Here is a 27086-nt window from a genome sequence, read left to right as displayed (position 1 = left end):
GGAGGAGAAGACAGAAGTTTGGGAAGAAATAATGAACTTGGTTTTGAATATATTGAGTTTTAGGTGTCTTGATATATTCACATAGAAATAGGCAGTTAGACATACTGGCCTGGAGTTAACGAAAGATATCTGGGATTGAGGGAGGAATTTAAATTCTGTGGGGTGAATGAGAGAACACGTAGAAAGGGTCTACAGTGAGAAAAGATGAGGACCAGGACATAGCCCTGGCACAGAACACCAACATTTAATGGATGAGTAGAGGCCAAGAACTGCCAAAGGCAAGAGTGGTTAGAGAGGCAAGAGCAGAGCCAAGAGCATGCTGTGTCCGGGAAACCTAAGAGAGAAAACAATTAAGGAGGATGTGGTCAATAATATTAAGGGCTACACAAAAGCAAGAAGGTAATAAGTGACCTTGCTGAGAGCTTTTCCTTTTGCGGGGACAGAAGCTAGACTGGAGTGGGTGAGGAGTGGAAGGGACAGAAGAAAGCAGAACGAACAAATGTAAAAAGTTCTTTTCTTTTTCTTTTGTTCTCAGAGTTCATATTTTAGGATGTCACTTGTAAAATTCTTTTTTTCAAAGAAAGATTTTTGGTTAAAGTCAATTCACCTTTCTGAAGAGAAGAAAACTTGGGATGAGAATCTGGTCTTCATGACATTCAGAGGGTCTCTTCTGGAGCCACCAGTCTCTGATTACATGGTCTTTCTTACTCCAGTGATGAGGCACAAATAAAATCATGTGACACATTTGGGTTCTGGGAGCAGGGCTGTATAAATGTTTCTTGTATGATGCTTCCTAGTACTGAAACAGGCAGAGTCTGGAAGTCACTGGTCTGGTGCCACATGTAACACAAACTAACTTTCCCAGGCTCTTCTTTATTTAGTGTGTTTTTATGTGGACGAATGTCATGGAAAATAAAAGTATTATGGGAAAATAAAAATGTTCCATTTGTGCAATTTTGGGTAGGTCATATTCAGATTTAAAACGTTAAACTATTTTGGGCCACATATAAAATCAACTTTTATATTGGACCACCCAGACTCAGAACACTAGATGAAAGACTAAAAATAAGAAACTTGTTGGTGACATCATATTCAGTTGGCTGACTATTCAGGTTTAAGAAGTTTCCTTCCTGTTGAAGAAGGAAGAAAATGAAACACTTACTTAAATTTAAAATACTCCAAACCAGGCAATTGATGTAGTTATAAGAATGTAGCTTCCAGGGGGAAATAGTCTCTTCCTCTCTCTTTCTATCTGTCTCTCTCCTCCTTCTTCTGAACTATATAAGTACCAGTTCAGAAAAGCACTTTTCAGAGTAAAAGGTTTTTGTCTTTTAAAAATAAATGTTTTGCTTTCTTTTGTTTCCTCTTCTTTCTTTTATTTCCTGCAGATTAGTTCTGCAGGCTACAGACAGCAAAAGCTAAGAAAAATAATAATTTAACCCACTGAAACTTCTTTTTATCTGTTTCAATCATCAATGTGGTAATTCTCAAAACATTTATTTGAGAGAATCTAATCCTCTAGTAGTTCACTTCTCAGAGCTCATATTTTAGGATGTCACTTGCGGCCTGGAGATTAAAACCTTCATCTGTCCTCTACTATTTATAGAATTATTCAACGAAAGTTTTCCTATTATCCTTTCTTTTAAGGGTTGGGTTCTCTAGTTAGAGCTAGAGAACTTTTGTTCCCCTCCCCGCCCCGCATCTTGCCCCAAATGGGGGACATTCTCCTCTGTGTGAGGCTCTTTCCGTTCCTGAAGGTGGGCTGAGCAAAGGAGCGTGACGCAAAAGTGGGCTGTGTGCTTGATGTCTCTAGCGCCTCTGCCGCCTTGTGAAGGATCCCACTAGCAGCGCAAATTCGAAGCGGCGGCCGGGGCAGCAGCGGCTGCTGCGGCGGAGGCTCTGCGCGCCCCAGTCCTGCCTCCCTAGCGGGAGCCCGAAGCTCACGGCATAGCCTCAACCGCACCCAGGCTTCGTCTGTCTTTTCAAGCTCTTCATGTTACCCAGCTAAAAGAAGAAAATGGGCACCGGGGATTTTATCTGCATTTCCATGACCGGAGGGGCGCCCTGGGGGTTCAGATTGCAAGGTGGCAAGGAGCAGCAGCAGCCCTTACAAGTTGCTAAGGTAGGACCATCAAGGATGGGTTATCACGGTTCTGGGCTGGGAAGGAAGGAATGAAAGCAACCTGTTGATGGTTTTTCAAGTTCTGATCCAGAAGTCTCTATATTAGTTTGATTTTGATGCTGACATTGAATCTTTCTAGGGTGTGGGTTTTTTGTTTTGTTTTTTGTTTTGTTTTTACCAAAGAAACTTTGGAGAGTAACATATAGCACATATGTAATTAATCAGCCATTAATGGGGAAGAAAGCGTACCATATTTTATCAGCTGAACAAAAGCCTACGTAATTAGCTTCTTCTCCGGCATCCAGCAAGACACTTGGGAACGTTTCTTCTAGGCAATATTAGAATCTACAGTTGTTATTGCTTCATGTCACTTTACTTGGCTCTGGCAGAGGAGAAGTGCTCAGCTCAGCATAACCAATTGGCTTGGCTATTTTGAGGCCTCATAAAGTATTGGTAATGACATTTATTATACAGCATTTATGAGAAGCCCAATTTGGGGCAATAATTTAAAAAAATATGATGAAGATGCCATAAAATCTATTTGAAAGAATACCCTTTTAAGGATTTGGCTAATAAATGCAAAAATCCAAGTACTCTGTTCTATCATGTGCATTCGTCTGGTTAAATGCTCAAAATAAAATTCAAAGACACTGGAAATATATTTTAAGTAACTTAGAGGTAACTTTGAAATGCATCTAATAATGATTTAAAATATTTTAGATGTTTTTGTTTCCATTAGATTGCTTTTTTCTTAGCTCAATATGCTTACCAGTTTGCTTGAGGGGATCTGATATTGTCTAATTGTGATTCAGCCAAAACAAATTTTAAAATACATGAAAATAAGAAGACTTTCACCTGATTGTAATACTAAATTGATGTACTATAGGAAAGAACATGTTTGATTAATTTCCTGTTGTATACTTACATTAAAAATGTATCTAGATCCTTATGAAACATATGGACCACTGGCCTTTGTAGTTATTCTTCTTTTCCTTTGGCTTTTTTTTTTCTTAATGTTCACTGTGAAAAAAGGAGTTTCTTTGAAATTTTCTGCACCCAGGCTCCCACAGGAAAATCCTTTCATAATGCGATGGTGGAAGCCTGCCACCTAGTGAAAATTTCAAACATCAGGAATGAAGCATAAAACAGGAGAAAGCAGAAATTTTTAGAATTGAGAAGTTTCTCAGAGATTCCCACTTCAATCCGCTAATTTTAGATGAGGAAAGAACCCTGAGAGGTTAACTAACTTGCCTCCGGTCTTTGGTCTTCGGCTTGGAACTGGCAGAGTGATTAAAGGGTACGGAAAGGTGGTTGGTTTCACTGTGTTTCTTTAGGAGTCAATGGCAGGCAACATCAGACAAAATATTAATGTCTAATTCAGCGTACGTAGAATTCATGAGGCTGAAGTGGATTTGTCCCGGGTCTAGAATAGCCATCGGCTGGCTCCTGTTACTGAGATTTGGGTTCTAATTCCAGCTCTGATCTAACTTGCAGCCGGGCCTGAGACAGATCACCCTTCCTGATTCATCTGATGTGTGTGTGTTTGCGTGTGTGTGTAGAGGGAGAGAGAGACAAAGATTTTGAGTGGGGTGGGAAGGGAGAGAAGTACGGTGGAAACTGGACTTTACCATTAGTGAGGTTCTATGTTGCTCGAGTTTTCTACAGCCCTATTAGTATACAGTTTTAGAATAATTTGCCTACCAGTTAAAATGGGACAGGAGTGGCTAGAAGCTGCGATTCCTGGTGGCTCTTTCATAGCCAGACCTACAGAATAGAATGGGTTCTCCTGACTTCTTGATGTGTTTATTCCAAAGTGGAACCACTGTGTGATTTTTTGAAGAACTGAAGCAAATTGCTAGTGAAGGGTGTTTTGGAGGCATTCCTCTGCTGATAGCATCTCTATTACCAGGATTCAAAGAGTCTATTAGTCTGTATGAGGGTCAAGAAATTTAGTCCTGCTCTCCCCTTATCTTTCCTCAAATACCCAGGAAATATATTTTTGGTTTTTAAAAGATCATTATATTAAAGCATAGGGATGTTTGCTTTAATTTTGTGTTGCTATAAAGTTACTGATTTTAAAATATCATTATGAAAGCACCTGGATATTTGCCTTAATTATTGTGTGTGTGTATGTGTGTGTAAAAGAGAGAGAGGGAGAGAGAGAGAGAGAGAGAGAGACGATAATCTATAGTTTTTTCCCACATGTAAAAGTGACCATAGAGTCTTCTAAAGAAGGTATAATTTCTAAATTTCTATGGCAATGCCCACTTTTCTTGGTCTGGTTTTATATTTAATTAAAACTTATATTTAATTTCTTATTACTAGCATTATTTGTTCCCCAAAACCCTTGGAACAAAGTGCTTGTCAATTTCTACGTTATCAAGGCCATGGCCTCACTGGAATCACTGTTTTTCACTCAAAACATTAAGTCAACTCAATTCTATTAAAGGTCTCTCATTGAGATCAAGGTGAAGTGTATGTTGCTTGGCATAGATTTTCTTCTTTTCCAAGGACTGGTGAAAACTTATTAGAGCCAAGTTACCTCCAAGTAGGAGGATGAAGAGAAAAGAGACAGAAAGACTGAGTAGGGGATGGTTGCTGGCAAACAAAATGCTCACAGTTTTGAAGAACATGCAAAAGAATAGTTTGGAAACTGAAGAGATTATTTTCAAAAAAAAGAGATTTTCACACAGTGCTTAAATCATGCCCCTTATGCTACAAAGCAGCTCTTTGATAACAACAAATTTTAGATAACAACAAATTTAGCTCTTAGGTAACAACAAATTTTTGGCTCGTTGTAAATATCTAGTGTTTAGATTTTCACTAATTCTATATAGAATGAAAATCTAGCAAGCTGAAATAGCAAAAGAAAAACTAGTCTAATATTTTTAGAAAAAGTAATTCTAATATTATTAAGAATGATCAGAAATTTAATAGCTTTATAATGCCCAGTAAATATCCTTCTAGTGACATGTTTAGTCATTTTTGAAAGATGTTCAAATGTTTTTTAGTTATTTGGCTCGCTGGCTGAACTGTAGGTGAACCCCAACTTTTAAAGATCACTAACAGAAATATTAATAATAAAAATTTTCATTGACATTGAAGCTCAAGGCCATAAAATTCTGCTTTGTTTTCAAGATAAATTGAACTTCTAAAAGGCCCTAAATAATCAATAACATTGCCCTGGTTTTTAAATGTTTATATATCTTTTAGTTTATGTTCTAAATATATGTGGTGAGAAGCAAACATTTCTAATACAGAGTCATAAAACAGTACTCTTGCAAGATATATTTCCAAGACATCATCCACAGAAACAAATTTATTCAGACATAATTACAACACAAAACCCCATTGTGTCTGTGCAGATGTCCTTATGAAAAGTATGTTAGCACTTTTATTTTACAAAACTCTCTTATTTGGAACATCTACTTACATGGCTATGTCCCTGGACATACTCTTGGAAAATCGCTTTGGAAAACCTCCACATAAAGAAATGGGGAGAAATTTTTGTTTTGCAAACAAATCTTATGAATGATTCAGAAATAACTCACATTTTGAGAATAATGAACAAAAAATGTTTAAACTGTTTATTCTGTACATGTTTTAATGGTTAGAAATGGGGGACTTCCCTGGTGGTGCAGTGGTTAAGAATCCGCCTGCCAATACAGGGAACACGGGTTCGAGCCCTGGTCCGGGAAGATCCCACATGCCGCGGAGTAACTAAGCCCGCTGCGCCACAACTACTGAGCCTGCGCTCTAGAGCCCATGAGCCACAACTACTTAAGCCCGCGCGCCTAGAGCCCGTGCTCCGCAACAAGAGAAGCCACCACAATGAGAAGTCCATGCACCGCAGCGATGAGTAGCCCCCCGCCACAACTAGAGAAAGCCCGCACACAGCAATGAAGACCCAATGCAGCCAAAAATAAATAAATAAATTTACTTTAAAAAAAGAAATGGAAGCTTTCTTCAAAAGTATAGACCACTATGGTACTTATTAAAATGAATTTTAATTCAGTTTCAAATAACTTTATTAAAATTTAGATGACAAATTACAATCATCCATTTTATGAGGCAAGGTGGATTTAATGATTCTCATCTATTATTGTATATCCTTTCTTTAAACGTTTGAATAAAAGTATTTAGGCAAAGTACATTCAAATACATAATTCATATCCCTTAGTGACATTAGTGAGGTATCTAAAATGTTTCAGATAGAATAATTCAAGAAACATAGCTATTTCTAAAGGGAAAAATAGGAAAGATTTTGATGTTTAAATATGTGTATTTCAGGATAAATGCTCCTTACTACAAATGGAAACCTAGGAACATCTTTATTAGTAAATATGACTGATCACTTAATATTTATTGATTTTTTTGAGTACTTTTTAGAAATTCTAAAAATAGCTATGCTTACAGAAATCCGTGCACACTAGCTAAATCTATTAAGCAGATGTTACATAAAATTTTTATTTTAGAATTGCATGTTTTAAGACAGATCACTTGTTGAAGGACAATGAGATAAAATAATGACTATGACTATGCATGAAACTTGCCATTATCTAGACACAGTCCATATGTAGCTCGCATTTATCAGGCCCTTGTCATATGCCAGGAAATGTTCCAGCTGCATCCCTGGTAGGATGTCTTCTTTGTCAATGCAGTTGCTGGCCTGCCTAGTGCCTATGTGAACAGTGGGATGGGGGTAGAGAGAGGAAGGTGGGGGAATAAAACTGGAGAAAGATGCAGGAGGGAAAAGGAGAGAGAAAAAGAAAAACAGAGAGAGAATGAATAGGAACCTGTCCATTTAGTAAGGCAAGGATCCTTGCATTTCCCATGGATGAACACATATCACAGAAAGTCATTGGCAGGACTTGAGCCATCTTGCTTGGCCTACCCAGAAAGGCCAAGCTCTTAGCCAGGGGCTGGCAGGAACAAGCTGGCATTGGGGGCTTGGAAGGGATAGAGAAGTGCTGGACAGGAGCCCTATTTCCTGTGTTAGGGAACTATGCAGGGCAAAGCCCTCCAGGGCTCCTAGAAGGAACCACACAAGTGTCCCAGCATTTGGACACCAGCTTCAGAGAGGACAGTGATGGCCACTCAACATTAACCAGAGAAGCACAAAAACCAAGAAAGAGAGAAATGCCACCTCATTCAGTTATGAATAAATAGATCTACCTTCTCCCTCCTTCTCCAGTCTTCCTTCCTGCCTTCAACCTGGGAGGAGTGGGTGGGAGGCTGGTAAAGAGCAGACAGCACTTTTCTCCTCTTGCCAAGCCCTGGAGCCACAAGCCAGCCACCGTGCTTAGGGAGAGAGATTAGAGTTCGATGTTAGATCAAAGCTGTAATCGGACTAGACCGTTTTAATAACCAAAAGCCACCAGAGATGCATGGGATCTGACCAAAGTATTATTAAGGGAGGGATTTGGTTTTATAATAGTAGTCAAAGCAGTTACTGGAAGAAATAAAATAGTTTCACATTTATAACAGAATGATAGGCACTCCTCAAAAACATTAGTTCCATCATACAAGTTCATATTATCAAACACACGTACTTGATGTGTGTTAGATTGAAAACTTATCACCAACTCATGTGACTTCCATTGATCATGTTGAAGCTATTGTTTCCAGGTAGAATGCATGAAAATCTGACTTTGAGCTTAATAGCTTTTTCTTTTTCTTCTTCTTTTGTTGAATGTGAATCAGTACTTTATAACCTGGGGTGCATTTCGTTATTAGGTAGATGCATACCTTTGGTTAAGTCTAAAGAGGTGTTTCTTGAACACCTATTTCTTGAACACCTATTAGAGGCTAGAACTCTCAAGTTAGAAGTACTCAGAACTTTTATTGGGTGTTAAACTTTTATTGGGTATTAAGGTGATTGGTTTTTTTAAAAAAATAAATTCATACTGCAAATTCCAAAAGTCAGTATGTAATATTATTGGGACATACACATTATACCTAACTGGATAATATTTGCATATTTTTCATGGTAATGGTTTTAAAAGACAGGTCAGCTTCCAAAATAATTTAGCTCCCTCTGTTAGTTAATGTATTCAGGAATATAAGCTAATTTATATATTTAGCTACAAATACTTCATTTGTTTATCCTACAATTGTGTAAGTGTGTTAACATATATTATCTCCTTTGATACTGGTGGGGTAGACAAAGTTTTATTATTCTCAGTTTATAGATAAAAAAACTGATTCTGAAAAAAATTATTTGAAAAAAATATTATATAAAACAGCCTTAAGTCAAATATAATTCCTTCCCTCTAGCAGGGGCATCATATCACTCTCTGCATCAGCCTGGATAAGAGAACAGGATATCATTTAGTAATGCTGAACATTGCAATGACTTTGATACAGAATTGTATCAGATAGAATGTCACCAATCTAAGATTTGATCTTTAAAAGGATTTGTAATGATTTCTTCTTTTAATGGGCCTGAGGGCCCATTAGGGGTTTTTATAATCTTCCTGTAAGGATTACAGGAAACGCATCTCTGAGCTACTGTGCAATGAGAGACAAGCCTGGAAAGGGAACTGGTTTACTTGTAAATAAACCTGAAAAATATATGGACTCCAAAATGTTTATTGTGTCTGTTCTAACAGATTCATGATGAAACCAAATGCCATGAGGTTAGTGCAAAAGGAAATGGAGAATTCCTACATCAGCTTCATTAAATAATCTGAAAGAGTAAACAGCTTCATGAAGTTAAAAGCTCGTCTGAGAAACAGATATAACATTTGCTCTTTGGGGAATATTTCATTGTTTGACCACCTCAGTGAGAACATATTTACAGTATTGAATTATCTGAGGCACTTAATTTTTCTGAATTATTTACCATTCTTTTCTTATTATTAAAAAGCAGAAATGGCCACATTCTCAACAAACTGTATCTTCAAAGTCTTTGTGAAATCCATTGGCAGATCATCAGCGATAGTAGATATAGTTTTGTGTTATGATGGTCTGGATGTAGTTTTCCTTAACTTGTGTATAAATCTGGTGTGTTTCAGATAAAGTACTAAAAAATGTGGTGGATTTACTCCTTGAAACATTATAAATGAAAGATTGTGTCACTTGATTATGTAACAAATAGTTTTCCTATCCATTGGTTTTTGGTTTTTTATAATCTTACTCACCCAAGACTAGCTTTTCCACTTTTCTTTGGAAGCCATGTGGGTACTGCACTGATAAAACTATGTAGTGGATGACTTTTCCTGAACAGAACTATGTGTTTGTGTTCTATCTGATCCTACTTAGGCAATACTCCTTCCTTTATCAAAACTTACCTGGCTTGAATTTCACCGTTTTAGGACACAGATTATTTTTTCCAGAAGAAATCTATAATAATGTTCAGAGTACAGTTTTCCTCCCAACATCTTATTGCCTTCTGGAGATAATTTTAAGAAACTCATATTAATGTTTACTGGGTGCTGGACAATTCTTTGATCACCTTTTAAATATAATGAGAGAACCCTGTGAGGTTACCCCCATTTAAGATCCCCATTACAGAGGCAGAAAGTGGTTAAGTGACTTCCTTGGGTCACACAGGTAGGTAGGGGCAGACCTGGGGTTCACCCAGTTTGGCTCTGGGGTTTGTCTTCTAAGCTCCTACACACATTTTGGGGTTTAGTGTAGTTTGAACAGCCAGTTAAGAAGGAAAGAAAGACCTCAACAGACCATGGAGGAAAGATTTTTGTGGTCCCATAAACTACACCTACTTCTTCTGTTCTGACTTTAAGTATATTTTCATTCATTTAAATTAGTGTCAGATCACTATTTGAAACTTTTGTTTCTGGAACAAATAATTTAGGAAATGAAATAGAAACAGACTAGAAACTTTCATAATTCTGTCTTCTGAAGGATAGATTTAAAATTTTTTTTCACATTTCAGATTTCCCATGTCTTCTTAACAAATATGACATGCTATTTTATTATTATTATTATTATTTGTTTCTGTCTTTGGCCGTGCTCTGCAGATTACGGGATCTTAGTTCCCTGACCAGGGATTGAACCCAGGCCACGGCAGTGAAAGTGCCAAGTCCCAACCACTGGACCACCAGGGAATTCCATGCTACTTTATTATTTATTTATTTATTTTGAATTTTATTTATTTTTTTATACAGCAGGTTCTTATTAGTTATCCATTTTATATATATTAGTGTATATATGCATGCTACTTTATTTCTGAAGCAAAAATTTTCTAGCAGTAGGACCATGCTTGAGAATTTTACCATGTAGTTCAAGACACATTAAAGGGGTATGAAACCAATGCACTGAGGTGGAACCTGGGGGTACTGAATTTACCATCTCAGTAGCTCACTCACTTCCTGCTCGGTGTGCCTACTCCCACTCCTTCAGCTCGGGCCTTCACTAGCTGTCTCTTAGATAACTACCTTGGCCTTTTAACTGCCTCCTTGCTTTGGGTTTCACATTCCTCAGGTTCATGATACAGAGAGCTGCCAGAGAGATTGTTCTAAATCACCTGTTATACCACTTCTAAAAATACTTCAAAGTCTCCCCATCATATCATCAAAATAACCATAACATTAAAAAAAATCTCTGTACAATTAAGTGCTTTATGTATTATATCATTCACAGTAGGCTTAACTATCCTTTTTTTCACAGATGAGAAAACTGAGGCTTAGAGAAGTTAGGTGAATAACTAAGGCTGTAGAGCAGGTCCAGGCAGGCCTAAGACAGAGGCCAGTTGGACACCAAAGTGCATGCTCTCAACGACACCCTGCACTCCCGATATCACTGCAACATGTTTTATAGATTCCAGTATATATTAAATGTGAGTTTTTATAAAATTAACCATATTGATGACATCCTGCAGCACTTTTGCACTTTTGTCTTCCATTTATTTTGCTTCTCTCTTCAACTTAACTTGCCTACAAATAATGTACTGAATGAATTTTATGTGAGGCACTTCATAACCTACCCTAGAATCTTTTCTTTGTTAATCTCTGTTAATGCGGCTACTTCATCAGTGGTTTTATTTACATTTTTCCCATAAAACATTGATTTTTTTTTAAGTTAAAGAATTCGTTTACTTTGAGAACTTATCTCCAGTATTTTTCCTTATTGGCTCTCCAAAGGAGTAGTTCTTCATCTATTTCAGTGTTGAAATAGAATCAAGAAAATACTGTAGGCTGGGATATACCAGAAACATATGTTCTTTTATATAACTTTACAGCAAAACTCCTCCAACATGTAGTTTGGTTTAATATTATTTTTACCAATTTCCTGGTTTTTCTTTACATCTTCAACAATATTTGCTGATAAAAAATATATCTTGGTTTGTTGCCATATTGTATTATTTTAACCATTTTAAAATGCATCCATGAGAAGCTTTCTAAACATTATCATTTGGTTTAATTCTGTAATGTTTTAAATCGAGTATTGCCTGACTTCAACCACTGTTTAAAAAAACAAATCTGGAAATTTTTCATGCTCTGGATGCTTGGTTATGAAATATCTTAGTCCTGACTACTTCATAATAACACTAGCTGATATCATAGAGCACAATAAGGCAAAGTTCCTCTCTAACAACAGTGGATATAAATCCGTATTCCAAATAGTGTTCTTGGTAATTTTGAATATTTTACCTACCTGTCACATATGATTAAACAGTAATGGTGTTTAATCTCACTACATGGCTGATGAAGAGTTTCTGAAGGAATATATATCTTTTTCTCTTGTGCCTGAAATGTAGGTGTTATCTTTAATCAATAGCTGCCTTTCAGGAATATTTTAAAACTTGTGTCATTTTGTGAGGGTTAAAACTAGATAATAACATGGAAATTCATTTAATCAAGCACCGTAAAACATAACATATTGCAAGACAATGAACATATGAGGAAGCCTCTTTCCCCTCTGCCGTGTTAGGAGCTCCTGTCCCCTGTTTGGTGGTGTCACCTCAAGTACTATATGAAACTCATAACTATCTGGACCAGACTGGACCAGGGTACTGGTGTCAATCCATATATGAAAGTAGATTAAACATTAGTTAGAGCTCCTTCTCATTTTTTAGTTGAAAATAAAAGTCCATGGGAGTTCCAGTTGGCTTGGCAGATAGTGGGAGAAACCTTCCAGGCATAGGGCACTACAAGTACAAGAGCCCTGGGATAGAAGCATGCTTGGCACATTCAAGGAACTGTGAAGACGCCAGTGTAGCTGGCACACATTTCCATGAGAAATTGCTATAAGAAGTCCAGTCTTTCACAGTGATAAATATGAAAAACTCTCTCCTGGGAACCCTGACCATGCGGTTATGTTCCCATCATTAGATGCTTAACATACTAGTCCTAGAGAATGACTTTGAGCTGTTTTCTTCATAGTTCCTCTTCATCCATTTCAGTTTTTCATAATGTAACAGCCTACTGGCCGGTCTTTAGAACACTTTATTTAAATGAATTACTACTACCACTTCTTATGTAGATGTTTGGTTAAAAATTCTATTAACCTTTCCTCTTCCTCTGACATTGATTCTCCCAATGAGAGAAGAAGAATTTAAGGAGTGTCAAATAGAATTTAATACATAGATCCTGTTTATTTTGACTTCAGTGTCAGACCTAGAGCAAAGAATTTTATTATATTTTCTAGTTTGTCTTAATTTCATTTCTGCTTCAAAAAAGAGATGATCTTATTTAGATATTATTTGGAAACTGACCCATTGAAAGGATACGAGCATTTTAATGCTGGCTACCACTTACCGTGTAGTTTTAAACACATTTTTCTGAGCCTCAGTTTCCTTAACTGTAAAATAGCATACTATGTAATGGAATTGCTGGTTTTATAGATAAAAAATGTCACCAGTTTTACAGGTGAGGAATCTGAGATCCAAGGAATCAGTTAATAATATGTCTTGTGATACTTTTAAAAGATCGTATATTAAGATAATACTTGACACAGAGTAATCATGCAGTAAAGGAGTCTGTCATTGTTATTACTATTTTAATTAGAGGAGGAAGTAACTGTCTTCTACACAAATTTATTTTCTTCAGAAATTAAGAAAAGCGGTAATCCAATCTCTTGTACTCCAGATATCAAATGAAAGTTAAGAGCACAAAAGCTAAATAAACTATTTGGGATGATTCTTTTACCCAGGGTAATTTTTCATTGTTGATAAAATGCAACATTTCACAAAATGTTTGTAAGTATCAATTACAAATCAAGATTTCTTTGTTATACAGTTTAATCAGCTTGAGGCAGTAAACCCTTAAGTTATACATTTTACAAGGCCAAATAAAATGATTGTCCTGCTTAAAAATAGTATAGATTTTTTTTTATTGGAGTATAGTTGATTTACAGTGTTGTGTTGATTTCTGCTGAGTACAGATTTTTAAAAGGAAAATACCTCAAGCCATGAAGAATTATTTGCCTATATTTATGTTGAGCTCTGTTTAGAGCAAGTAAACTCTGACTCTTTCAATCATATTAGTCTCTGGGCTTCAGTTCTCTCATTTATAAAATGGGGATAGTGTTAGTACCTAGCTCCAAGGATTGTTCTCAGGGTTAGAAGTTGAGCATGCAAATTACTTAACACACAGGAAACATTCAAGGGTTTTTAAAAATTACTGCTATCACATTTGTGGTTATTCTAATTTTATTTAACCAACCTTTATAAAATTGAAGGGCTATCTGCTGTCTTCCTTGCAATGCCTTTTGAGATCCGGATCTCAGTATCACAAGAAGGGCTTCTGCAGTCCTCAGGATCTCTCCCTGTGAGATGGCATGTAATGGTTTCAGAATGTGGCCTTATGCTCACTCAGTAAGCCATCGCCCTTTCATTGGAAAGAGCATATGGAAATCATCACAAAGAGAAGGAATCATTTCAAGTGCTTTGAAAATATAAAAGAAAAATAAATTGTCCCTGGTAAGTAAATATAGGATGCTGATCTCTGAATAGTCAGGAAAACTCTGTGCCAGGGCCTTTGGGGAAGGCTAATGAGCATTTCAGTCCCTCCTCCCAACCCCCCACTCTTGTCTTCTAAATTAGAAGAAGTTGTTACTATATAAGGCTGCTTTTTCTAAGTAAATGATAGTAGTTAAACTCTGTATTTTTAGCTTTTCAAACAGTGGAAAGTTATTTTCATCAGTCAAGATCAAGCTAAAATGAAAAAGTTTGTGAAAGGCTTAGGCCTTGGGAGTCAGGTACTACCATAGCAGTCATCTTTATTTTTATTTCTTTCATGAAAAACATAACATTTTCCATTGGATGGTGCTCAGCATGACGGATATTAGATTGAATTGTGTAAATATTACATTACATGTATGGGCTGCTGCAGGGAGTCAAAACGCAGTGACCCATTTTCAGGTCTCCAATCTTTTGGCCGCCTGCCTGCCAGATGGGGAAATGTTGATCAGAACAATTTCATCCTGAGGCAGAGCTGCAATCTGGGAGAGAAAACTCATCGCTGTCTGCTTCTTCTGTGCCAAAATGACCATGTAGCTTCATGTTGAGTGAGTTACCAAGGGTTTCCTTCAGCTGCAGGCGCAGGACTGAGAGTAGACACAAATTCAATTAAGGATCCCATTATGATGTCTTCCATTCTGTTTTTTATTACCCTCAACTTCTCTTACCCTCTGTTTCTTTTTCTTATTTGAGAAGGAAAATTCCTTCTTCTCTGTCTTCACTGCTCCCATTCTCTTAATTCTCATTCTTTATCTATAAAGAATCTCTATTCTTTTTATGCCTCTCTTTTCCCCTATAGCTTCCTAAGCAAGACACCTAATCTGATGTTGCCTTATCTGCAGAAGAAAAAGTAATGATATCGTGCGTGAGTGTGTGTGTGCGTGTGTGTGTGAGAGACAGAGAGAGAGAGAGAGAGAGAAAGTCCTGCATACATCTCTTTCTTAATTGATTTTCATGGAAAGATAAAAACATGCTGGATTTTTTGATTCAGAGCTGAGATGAACAAGTATGGAGAATTACTTTCCAGGAGTGTGTTTCCACAGTCCAGGCCTTCTCTCATAAAAACTCCTTTTCAAGGTTTTTAAGGTCCTTTTCCTCCTATCACTGTCTCTGGTCTGAGCAGCCTGCTTCCTCCAGGGAGGCTGTTCTCATTTTCTCCTGAACTTGACATGTTAATTCTTCTCCCAGGTCTCTATGACTTTGCCCATGATCTTTTCTGCAATGGAATGTTTATATTTATTTCTCCCAGGCACATAGTAGGTATGCAATAAAGACTTATTTTTTAATTGATTGATTAATAATGATTCTCCTTTTTAATTTAGTAAGGGATAAAATTGCATTCGGTTGAAAGCAAGTACACATTGTTTGAGGAAGTTCATAAATTTTATCAGAAGCTTTAAGGATAAATGTTTTGAAGGATAAGGATAAATGAGTGGTTCGGAATCTGTATCAAAGGCAAGTAGGAGCCAGAACATGATTCTGCCACAGGATTAAAGAAGAGGGTAAAGGGCAGGGAGAAGGGGACTGGGATGGCAGGGTAGCACAGCGTGAAACAAGGGCATTCTTCCTTTAGAAGTACTCACACTGTGGTCAAACCACGGCTCTTACTCAGGCCCCAGGCTCCTGGAGCTACAGTAGCAAAGAGTGACTTCAGACCACAGTATGCCTTCCTATTTTGTACTTAACAAACAAATATTATTGTTTTGATAGAGCTAAAGGCTGTGATAAAGAAGCTTGTTTCTCATTGGTATTTCTAGTTTAAAAATTTGCATTTTCCACACTTATATTGTCACCTTACTCTTTGAAAGCAGGAACCTAGCTCCTGGCATCTTCTAAAACAGTGCTCTTCAAGGGTATTAGCTGTGTCAGCGTCCTAGTGACAATGTGTGACACAGTGCTGTGGAAAGGTGTGCTCTGGTCCTTCCTTCTCATACATAGGAGGGGGTGGCAAGGACTGGAGACATTGCAGTTTAACCCCCTGAAGATTTTACCGGTCTCCAGCTTTGTACACAGGAACCTCAACACTCCTAGAAGAGAAGCAGCTTTGTCTTGGAGACTTCTGGAAAGAGTGGTTGATGGGGCAGACATGGGTGGATTATGGACCACATCCGTCCTCGGGAAGGTTGCCGCATAAGGATGTGAGTGAACTTGTCCCTGAGTATGCAGGAGAAGAGAGCAAACTTCTAATTATTAGTGTCCCTGGGGGCATTGTGATTATACTTATATCTATGTGATTTCCAGAGAGCACAGCCTGGGTGCTTACCTCTGACTCTTTCTAGAAGTTGATATCCATATACCAAAAGCTATCTGTAAACTACAAATGAGATGACTCAGCAGTTGCACAATGGCATTTCCTGGTCACTCACAGCATGCTCCTGGTCTCTCCCATTTGTGGAAGACAGATGACCTGAACGTGATTCCCCACCCCTCATTTTTTGGTTTTCCATTTCCAGAGCCTGTGTTCTGCAGTGACCCCCAAATCATTAATCTAGCTGAAATGCTGAACGTTCTCAGGTTCCTTCTGTGTTGCTGCTTTTCATCTTAGAGTCTGTCTTTCAGCAACTCATGTTGCTGTTTTTCACTGTTGTTTCAGCTCTAAAGGTTGCTGCAGGTGCAGAGAGAAACCCTGACTTTGTAGCCCCAAAGGCTTCCTTTGAACCAGTTCCTCCTTATGATAGGATGTCCTTATGGCAAATGATGCAGTGGAGAATGCAGACGCCATCACTCAACTTGGCTTTTCCTTTTCTGTGCTGAGACTTTGTTCTTCTTTCTGTCCCTTAATTTGCTTTTGACCTTGCAGAACATGCCTCTGCTCATATCTAAAAGAGGAGTGTTGCAGTGGGGATTTCCGTTTTCACAACACTCAAAATCACTTAATCTTCATGAGCACGAATGCTTAGATATTACTTGTTTAATTTTGTGAATGTGTTTATGGGAAGTAATGGTGTTTCTAAGTACTGCCAGTTTCTGCTAATTGATAGGATAGACAGGGGAAACTGCTTCACTGACCTCCAAAAAAAAAAAAAAAAAGAGAGAGAGAGAAGAATGCTTTTAGGGACTAGGGCTTTAGAAGATTTTGACTACCTCTAAGCATTTCATAGAAAAGCAATATTGTTTAAAAGCTTAGCTTGTGGGTGGATGTGTGTGGGAGGAGGTAGGTGAACCCAGTCCCATAGGTCATTTTAAGCTAGGTTAGAGGAACACAGCACCAGAACACATCTTTCGTTCTTATCTTACCCAGCCATTTTTTTCCTAACAATCCTTCAAAGTTTAGTTCAGTCCAGTTGTTTTCATGAACCTCTCCCCAAACAAAATATGAGTACTTTAGTCTCTAAAACTGTCAATGGCATGTATTGTCAATGCCCACGCATTTGGTGCTTTATCATATACTGCTAATTTATTTGATTTTTCATAAGTGTGTGTTTTTGACAAAGAAAATGCTAAGTTCCTTAAAGGCAGGGAGTATATTTTGCATTTCTTTTATCTGATGGTTTCTTGCACATAAGAGACCCTCAGTAAATATACAGGAGATCTATTCTGGATTTTCCTATGCATTGTCTGTCCTTTAGTCCCTTTACTACTGAGTACCACCTTTACTGTAATATGGATGAAGGAAAGATAAGAAAGTATTTTGATTTTAGAAAAATCTAAAGGATACGAGGATGGAATTTTGAGGCAAATTTATTTTCGAATTATATGGATTTCAGTTCATTTTTTGCTATCCTTGGTTCTATTATCATGGATAATTGGGAAATGCCTGTGTTATACTTGCATGAAATATCTTGGTTATTTATTATTATGAATCAGTTACATAGTCCTTCTCTGCTTCTTTCTTATAAACTTCAGATGTATGTCTGAGATTAATTCAGTCTTTGTTTTCCCGCCTTCACCACTTGTTTTTCTGTTGAATCTAGTCACCTTTCAAGTAGCTGGAGTGGAAATATCAATATGTTCTCTGGTGCCTGATCCTTTATTCTTTCTTTCATTGTTTTATTTTCTTTGTGCACTCATGAAAGTGTCTTGGTGTGTTCCTATGATAACATTAAAAACTCTACACTCTTTATCTATAGTTTCCATGAAATTTCTGTCAGAATCAAAGGAAAACTCTTTGCCTGAGAAGTCATAATGAGGTCTTGCCTTTTCACCATCATGGAAGGGGTTAAGAGTTGACTAACATTTGGAAGCTCTTTAGGTCATTAATTCTAGGAGTTGAGATGAGACATGTACTAAAAATCATTGTGTTTACAGGTCCCATTTCCATCCAGAGACCTTTTTTCTCTCTTTATAATAGATCTATATACAATGAGAACACAGACTTAATTTATAAAGAGAAATTTCCCTTGGGGCAGACATGAATTAACAGGTTAAATCAATTGACAGGCTTAAGTCTAGGTGCAAAATAGGATTGATTGCAGAATGGCAACAACTGCAAAGTATGGAAACTATTAATGGGATCATAAAACCTCAGAGTTGAAAGAGACATCTCAGTTGATACAACTGGCCCCTAGATGGAGGACTTCTTTTTACAACACCACAACATTACAATAGATAAGCAACCAGCCTTTTGAAAAATAGTTTTTGTCTTGGGACTCAATAAAATCTAAAGAATTCATTGTTGGTCACCATTACTCAAAGAGAAAGTTTCTTTATATTTAGGTGAAATCTTCCGACTTGTTACTTCTACTCATTGACCCAAACTCTGCCTTCAGTGAAATATAGAACAAGTTTACTCCTTCTTCCTATGACAGCTGTTCAAATAAAGACTTCTAGAAATGGCAATCATTCTTTCCCTGTAACTTATCCTTCTCATGGAACACATCTACCTTGGAGCCCTAGCTGTACCAGTAAATGCAAAGTTCTGCATTTAATTTAAAAAACCAGTTTTATAAGGTGATGGGTGATACCAGCTAGATAGTAGTTCAGAAAAATAAGACTTTAGGGTTTTAGTTGGCCACGTTCACTATTAATAAACACTGAGATTTGGCACTTATAAAGTAATCTCAGACAGCATTAATAAGGAAAATGTCCAGTTAAACACACAGTTATTATTTATGTTTATAGCTTTGACTTCACTGTAAGAATTTTTTTCATGTAATTTTCCAAATTGAGTCCATAACCATTAGGGGAGTTATTTCAGGATAAAATCAACTACACTTCCAAGATTTATGGATTCCATCTAATTTTTAGCATTGGCTTCTGATGCTCATTTTAATTCAGTAGGCGTATTCGCCACTTGCTTTGTAAAAAGTACCATTCCAATGTGTTTTTTCCCAATACCACCAAACATTTCTCCAATCTCAGCAGACACTGAGTGTCCTACAAATTTAACTCAATTCTGATGCTATCTACTTGAGATAGCATCAGATCCCACAGGTTAAGGGCTCAGTCCCATAAGACTGCCCTTTCTTCAGACACCAATTGCAAATCCAAATTGTTACCTGTGCTTCTGACTTACTGGTTATAAATTGGGGACTCCCAAGACCCTTTCCTTGGTTCTATTAACTTGCTAGAGTAGCTCACAGAACTCGCAGCAACATTTAATTACACTTACCAGTTTATTATTAAAGATACTGTAAAGGATACAGATGAACAGCCAGATGAAGAGGTACATAGGGCAAGGTCAAGAAGAGTCCTGAGTGCAGAAAATTCTGTCCCTGTGGGACTAGGGTACACCACCTTTCCAGCAAGTGATGTGTCCACCAACCTGGAAGTTCATCAAATCTTGTTGTTCAAGAGATTTTATAGAGCTTAATCTGCAGCACCCCCTTCCCTTCCCAGAGGTCAATGGGTGGGGCTGAGACGTCCAGCCCCTAATCACTTGGTCTTTCTGGTGACCAGCCCCATCCTGAGGCTATCTAGGGGTCCCACTCTCAATCACCTCATTAGATAAACTCAGGTGTGCTCAAAAAGCCTCTTTGTGAATAACAAAAGACACTCCTATCAGGAAATTCCAAGGGTTTAGGAGTTTTGTGTCAGGTACTGGGGACAAAGACCAAATATATTTCTTATTATACCACAAATATGCTAGATTCTGGGGTAAATGAGACATTGTCTTCGCTCTTAAGAAAGTTAAATTTCCATGGACGAGGCAGATTTATAACTATTAAGAAGGGGACAAGGTTTTAAAGAGATGAATATATAATGGATTATGAAACAAAAATCATGAATAAATTAATTCTGCATAGTAACATCAAGAAGCAATATAGAGGAATCACCATTCAAACTGGACCCTGAACTTGACAAATTCTTTCCAGGCCTAGGGAACACATTCAACATGGACACAAGAGCATGCAAGAGCGTGGCATGATCAATGAAGGGCAAGCAGCTGTAGAGACTAGTATCTTCTGAGAAATTGTTCAGTTGTGGTGCTATAATGATCTCTTTTATGAGTACTGGATAAATCTCAGTGAATTATGTATATAAAACAGAATTCAGTAAGATACTATTCAAAATGACCCTCTTTGACGTTTGGGTCTTTTTTTTATTGTTTTGTTCTTTATGCATTCATAAAAGCTCATTGGCATGTTCCTATGATGACATTCGAAACTATACACTTGTTTTCTACAGTTTGCATGAAGTCTTTCTGTCAGACTCAAAGGAAAACTCTTTGTGAGAAAGGCTATAATGAAGATCTTGCCACCTCACCATCATGGAACTAGTTAAAAGATACCGAATTTTAGACTCTCTTGAGTTTATTAACTGAGAAATTGAGAAAAACCAGGGATTAAAAGCCACTGTCTTCTTTCTTTCAAATGCATCATCTTATTTGTTAGAGACTCTTTCTCTCAAATTCTCATTAAACATTTTCGAACAGGGGACTGGCACAATCTGGTGCATGCTTAGAAAGATGACTGATAGTAATATGTAGATGGACTGAAGTGTGGAACTTGGAGGATGGAGAACAATTAGGAAGTGGTTATAATATTCCCAATGACAAATAATGAGACTCTAGATTAGGCTAAGGGCAATGGGGCTGAAAAAGAAAGAAATACAAACAAATTAGAAAGATATAGATGTGGAGGGCAAGAACAGGGGAAGAATGGACTGTAGTTTGGAGGTTTTATCTTGGAAGACAAAGGGATGGATATAGCATTTATTGAAAGGTTTCACAGGAGGATGAGGAGCAATTATGGGGAAAAGAAAATAAATTTAATTCTAAATAAACTGAATTTGGACATCCAGAAGGAGCTATGTAATGAAGAATTAAGAGCATGGGTCTGGGCTCAGGAGAGTTACCAGTACTAGAGATTATCTGGGGAAATAGCTGAAATACATGAAGCAAGAAGCAAAGAGACCAGAGGACAGAATCTTGGGGAAAACCAATTTATAAAGTATGGACAGAGAAAAAGGAGCCAATGAGAGAAGTTAAAAGAGGTCACAAGAGAGATAGAAAGAGCATAAGCATTTCTGATAAGTTAAGAAAGGAAGGTATTTTAAGGAACGGGTTATCAGTGACAAATATTTCATGGTTCAAGGAAAAGGATGATAAGGCCATACATTGACACACAGGAGGATTTGGGTGATCGTTTCTTAATAGGACGGTAGGGATGAAAGGCACATAGTAGTGGCTGGGAAGTGAATGGGAATTAGAGGAGGGCAAGTGGAGATACAAGTATAGACAATTATATTTAAAGTTGGGCAGTGAAAGAAAGATAGCAAATAGGATGTGACTGGTGAGAAAACAGAAAGACTGAAAATGGCATCTACTTGAGGGAAAACATGGTCCGGGAAAGTGTTTTTTAGGATATTGGAAGGAGAAAGAGAGAGAAAGACGAAGTATCAATAGTTACTCTTATAGCAAAATCAGAGTTGTTAGGGAAGGATTAAATCCATTGGACTTAGTGCTAAATATGTTGATGTTTTATATGTTTTTCTTTGATATTTGGAAGTATTCTTTACATAATGAAAAATATTAGATGTAAAAATGTCCTTCAAAAGAACAGAAAAACAAACAAATAAGGTCATTATTTGTTCTAAAAAAATAATGCCTTCCAAAGTGTTTGAGCCAGACTGTGAATTTTTATTTACTTATTATTTTTTTTTTTTTTACTTTGGACAACAGGAGCACAGAATTGGAATAATTATAATCCTTATACATAGCACATTTTTAAGCTATTTTAAATAATATCATAAGCACATGTGACCTCAACTTCCTAACCAAAAACTAAAAAAATAACCTACATCTAACATTATGGACCCCCATCTCCCACCATATCATCCTGCCTCTCCTGACTCGATGTAAGCATCATTCTGAATTCTGTATTCATCATTACTTGCCTTTCTTTTTATATAGTTTTATTGGATATATATGCATTCTTAAGAAGTAGATATTTTAATTTTAGTTGTTTTTAACTTTATAAAAAGGGCATCCTGCTGTATTTAGTCTTTGGAGACTCTGTTTTTCTCACTTAAGATATTATCACTAGGATATATCCATATGGCTGCAACTTGTTCATTTGTTTTGTTGGATGTATAGTATTCCACCATGTGAACATCTCACAGTTTACTTATCATTTTCTTGTCAAGGGGCATGTGGGCTGCTCCAGGTTTTTGCTGTTTTGAGCAATGCTACTGGAACATGTCTCCTGCTGCAAGAGGGCAAGGGTTTCTTTTAGCTATAAGCCCAGGAGTAGAATTGCTGGGTCATAGATTTGTAAATGATCAGGTTTAGGAGAAAAAACTCTCTTTCAAATTGATGCATGATTTTACAATTCCACCAGCAATGCCTAAGGTACCCTGTGCCTCTACATCTTCTCCAACACTTGATCTGACTTTAAAATTTTTGCCATTCTTCTAAGTATAAAATGTTATCTCTTTGTGGTCTTGATTTGTATTTCTCTGACCACCAGGTAATTTGAATATCTCTTCATTTGTTTTTTGGCTGTATGTGTTTTTTCTTCTGTGAATTGCCTATTCATATCTTTAGAATACTTTTCTTTTAGGTTATTTGTGTTCTTCATATTGATTAGTACAAGTACTTTACCTATTCTTCATATTAAACTTTCTCAGCTGATTAAAAGTAACTTGGTTAAAAACAAGTCCCTCCCCCCTCAGATTCATAGAATTCAACCATTGCAATTCTCTGACTGAATAATGGCATTAGGGTGTTGTGACAATATCCAGTAATCAAATTTTTAATTTTTGAATTCTTCAGCTATAGCTTTGTTGTTTGGATAAGAGAAGTAGGAAAGAATTTAGTCAAAAACAAAACCTGGTTTTATACTATGTAGATATATGTACATACATGTATATGTGTATTTCTTATTATATATGACTTCCAGGTAGCAACACTAAAAATATTTCAATCTGTAAAAATGGATTTGTGTTACTGGATAAACATCGATCCCTTGTGCTTTACTTTAAAAGAAGAATTTGATTATGCCAGGAGTCATTTTTCTAGTTCAGTCCAAGACACTGACAAAAAGACTAGTGGCAGGCATATTTTGGTATAATGTAAGAGAATAAAACAGTTGCAAAATATTTGGAAAAATAGCTAAATATCAAGACTCCAAATATTAAAATTTTATATTCTTTCACTTTTCAAATTCAGAGAGTGAGCAGAGTTAGAGAGAAGTAAAAACTGAAGTGATAGTTTTCCCATCAAATTTTAGAGTTAGGCAGAGAGGGGTTAATTGAACAGTGCCTGCTGCATGGCCCTACTTTTTACAATCTTTCCCATTCAGCTTTCTATACAAATGCTTTGCAATACAAATTTCATGTTTTATAAGTTTCCTAGAAACTCCAAGTTCTCTTCTTTTTTTACTTTTAAAAACAAATTTCTTTAACAGAGTAGCCAAAATATAATTCCAAACTGCGACCAGATGTTGTAATGTTTGCAGAGAAAGAAATGTCCTTTTATTTTTACCATTTCACATGTGCCCAGGTGCACATGTTTATGTAATGTGTTTATGTATAATAGATTTTGACTTAGGAGAAACATTAAATAAACCTACAGATGTATTTTCCACATGGCTCATCCAATAGACCTGTATTTTATAGTATTCTCTTTTTTGGTTGTTGAGAATATGTTCCAATAGAAACGGACAGAGGTTTATCTCTAGAAACAGGTTTGATTTCCTTAAAAGGCAGTTGTTTCTTTTTTCCTTCGCTTCTCTGGAGAATTGGCTACAAACTGGGAATAGTTATCCTATGACTCATTTACAGGGTTTGCACTACAGCATATAGAGTTCAGATAAAATTATAATGAAACAGACTCTAATTAGACTGTGTGAAACAAGAGAGTAATTTTTAAAAGGAAATTTTATGGATTGCATTTTCCTAAATCTACTTTGTAGATAAAAGAAGCTCTTCGTGTTTTCTCTCTCTCTCTTTTTTTTTTTTTGGCTGCACCGTGTGCTTGCGGGATCTTAGTTCCCCGACCACAGATTGAACCTGTGCCCTCAGCAGCAAAAGCATGGAGTCCTAACCACTGGACTGCCAGGGAATTCCTCCTTATTTTTAAAAAAGACTTAATCCAAACATCGGGATAAGATTTTCATTTGCCTTTTTAACTCAATATATCTAGTTTTTGTTTTTACCAAAAGACACGACATGTATCGTTATGTTAGGTGATTATTGAGTAAATTAGAAATTATTTAATTATTGTTCAAGTGTGTCAAAGGTAATGCAATGACTATTTTAGATTCCCAAGTCTGTCGAATTGCATATAAAAAATATAATTGAATTCACATTCAACTGTGTAATTGAATGTGAATGTGTGGGGCAGGCTGAGGGTGGAGAGCCACAGATGAAACATAAAGCTGGGGAGTTAGGCAGGAGCCACATCATGGGGGGACTTGTGGCCTCTAAGAAGTTAGAATTTTCAAAAGGCCATGGGAATCCACTAAAAACATTTTACATGTTTAAGGAATAATATGATCAAACCCTGGAGTTAGGATTGGTTGGGTGAGGGACCTGAAGGCTGGGAGAGGACAGAGGATGAGGAGTAGAAAAGAGGAGATGAAGACCATTGATCAAAATAATTAGATTCTGTAGGGTTAGGTGGTTGAAGGGTTGCAAGAGGTAGTGTAGGAGAAAGAAGAATCTGAGCTGACCTGGGTAACTGAGCAAATTTTAGTGTCATTCTTGGAGATAGTGACTATAGGAGAAGGAACGGGTGTATGAGAAAGAAAACAAGTTTACTTTTGTGCATTTGAAGTGGGAGGTCCCTGGAGGCCATCCACAGTGTCTCGTTGGCAATTGTTCATAAGGCTCCAGAGCTCAGGAGAAAAGCAAGGATTTGGAACGCATCTGTGTGCAGCTGGTGGTTGAAGTCATTGGAGTGGGTGAGATCACCCATATCATGAAGAACAACTTTTATTTAAGTGATCCAGCTTCACACATATTAGAGTAGATACAACAGTTCTTGGCACCTACAGTCGGCACACTACCAGGTACTTGTTCTGTCATGGACCATGCATGGGCTCTAAGAATAAAATAACCCACCATGGAACAGAGGAAAGGCAATCATTTCCTATGCTTTCTCTCTCTACACTGTAAGGTAATTTAACCATCAAGAAAACTCTTTGTAGTTTTGGTGTGATCTAATAAGAAATATATATTTCATACTCCAACTTTATTAAAATTGCATACTGGAACAATTTTGCTGAGGATGAAATAAATCCTAAATCAAATTAATATTTTCAAAATACACATATGAAACCATTTCTTTTTTGGACACCAATCTAATCATGGAATAACCAGGCAGTAGGTGGGCACACTGGCCAAATCAAGAATAATCTTCTCTGGCCAAGGAACATTGTTAATAAAATCCACCTAAGTTCTTTACCTAGCCTGTAAATGTGGGTATGCTGTAGGGTTTCATGGCCAGCCCACTGCCTCCTGCTCTGCACACTATCCCTAGGAGATTATTTTGTTCTCGGAGGTTCTACTGCCCCTACTATGATAATGCTGTTCATGTCTCTGTCTCTAGCCCAGATCTTACCTTCAGATCTAGCCTCTACATAACTGCCAGCTGTTGTGATGTTGGCGAAACATATGTTGGCCCATGCTACTTTCCTAATTAAAATGCTTCAGTGTTTCCTCATTGCTTTCAGACTAAAGCAAATGCTCTTTAATTTTGGAAAAATGGATCCTTTACTGATGATGCTCTCTTTAGTCTTATCATTTTTTTAAACTATTTGAGCTTTAAACTTCAGTAACACCAATTGCTTATAGTTACTCTTCACATATATGCATATATGCATGTATACATACATTTATATTTATATATATGCCTTTTTTTTTTTTTGGTCATCTGTCTTAGCTCTTGCTTCTCCCTCAATATGTAATTCTCTTCCTCCTTCACCTGGCAAACTTCTGTTACCTCCTCAGAAGGTGAGGTGTCTTGGCCCTGAATCAATTACCTCTGTATTTTTATAATACTCTGCATATCATTGTCACTTAACACATTGTTTCATAATTACCTGTTCATATGGCTGTTTCCTTCACTACCCTGGGAGCTCCCAGAGGGTAGGGACTGTATCCTATTCATCTTTGCATCCTTAGTGTCTAGCATATGCTCATAGAATGGTTAAGTAAATGAGGAAGGAGTGAAGGTCAAAGGAAAGCTCACATGGAAAACATGTTTTTGTACTCCAGTTTAATTTTTTAGCCAGTTAGTAATTCCAGGTAACCACATGGAAAATTTGTTACTGTTAAATTCTTTTTGTTACCAGTCCTAATCAGATACTATCTGAAGTGGACATACCTCTGCATGATGTACAGGGCTGTTTCCTTCCCTCAAGAACTCCTTCAGTTTTAGAGAAAAAAATAGATTGGTTTTCTGCTCCAAGATCCGCAGGTGGATGATCCGTTCTGCAAGGAAAAATACGCTATATTGGTGGTGCTCCTTACTTTATCCTTCTAAAGAATTCCCTGAGGAAACTCCAACTTTCTACTTTCTAGCCTGACAGGATGGTCAAATAGGTTTTGCTCTTAACTCTTTTCTACCTATATGTTCATAGGACCTATATATTTTCTACCTACATATTCATTTGGGACCTACATGTTCATACAAAGAGACACATACCATATTTGTTT

General features: G+C 37.0%; 1 protein-coding gene across 2 annotated transcripts in view; it reads left to right on the top strand.

The window, feature by feature from the left end:
- Positions 1-2017: 2017 nt before the first annotated feature.
- Positions 2018-27086, top strand: part of SYNPO2 (synaptopodin 2) — a gene marked incomplete at both ends in the record, with an annotated part of 168692 nt that continues 143623 nt past the window's right edge. For both annotated transcript variants that reach the window (XM_079696788.1, XM_079696787.1), the window contains one exon: positions 2018-2122. In XM_079696788.1, the coding sequence (XP_079552914.1) occupies positions 2018-2122 (105 nt within the window). The remainder of the gene's footprint in view (positions 2123-27086) is intronic.

The sequence above is a fragment of the Hyperoodon ampullatus genome (genome assembly GCF_949752795.1).
Source record: "Hyperoodon ampullatus genome assembly, chromosome: 1".
In the NCBI taxonomy this organism is placed as follows: domain Eukaryota; kingdom Metazoa; phylum Chordata; class Mammalia; order Artiodactyla; family Ziphiidae; genus Hyperoodon; species Hyperoodon ampullatus.
This window is presented reverse-complemented; position numbering and strand designations above follow the sequence as displayed.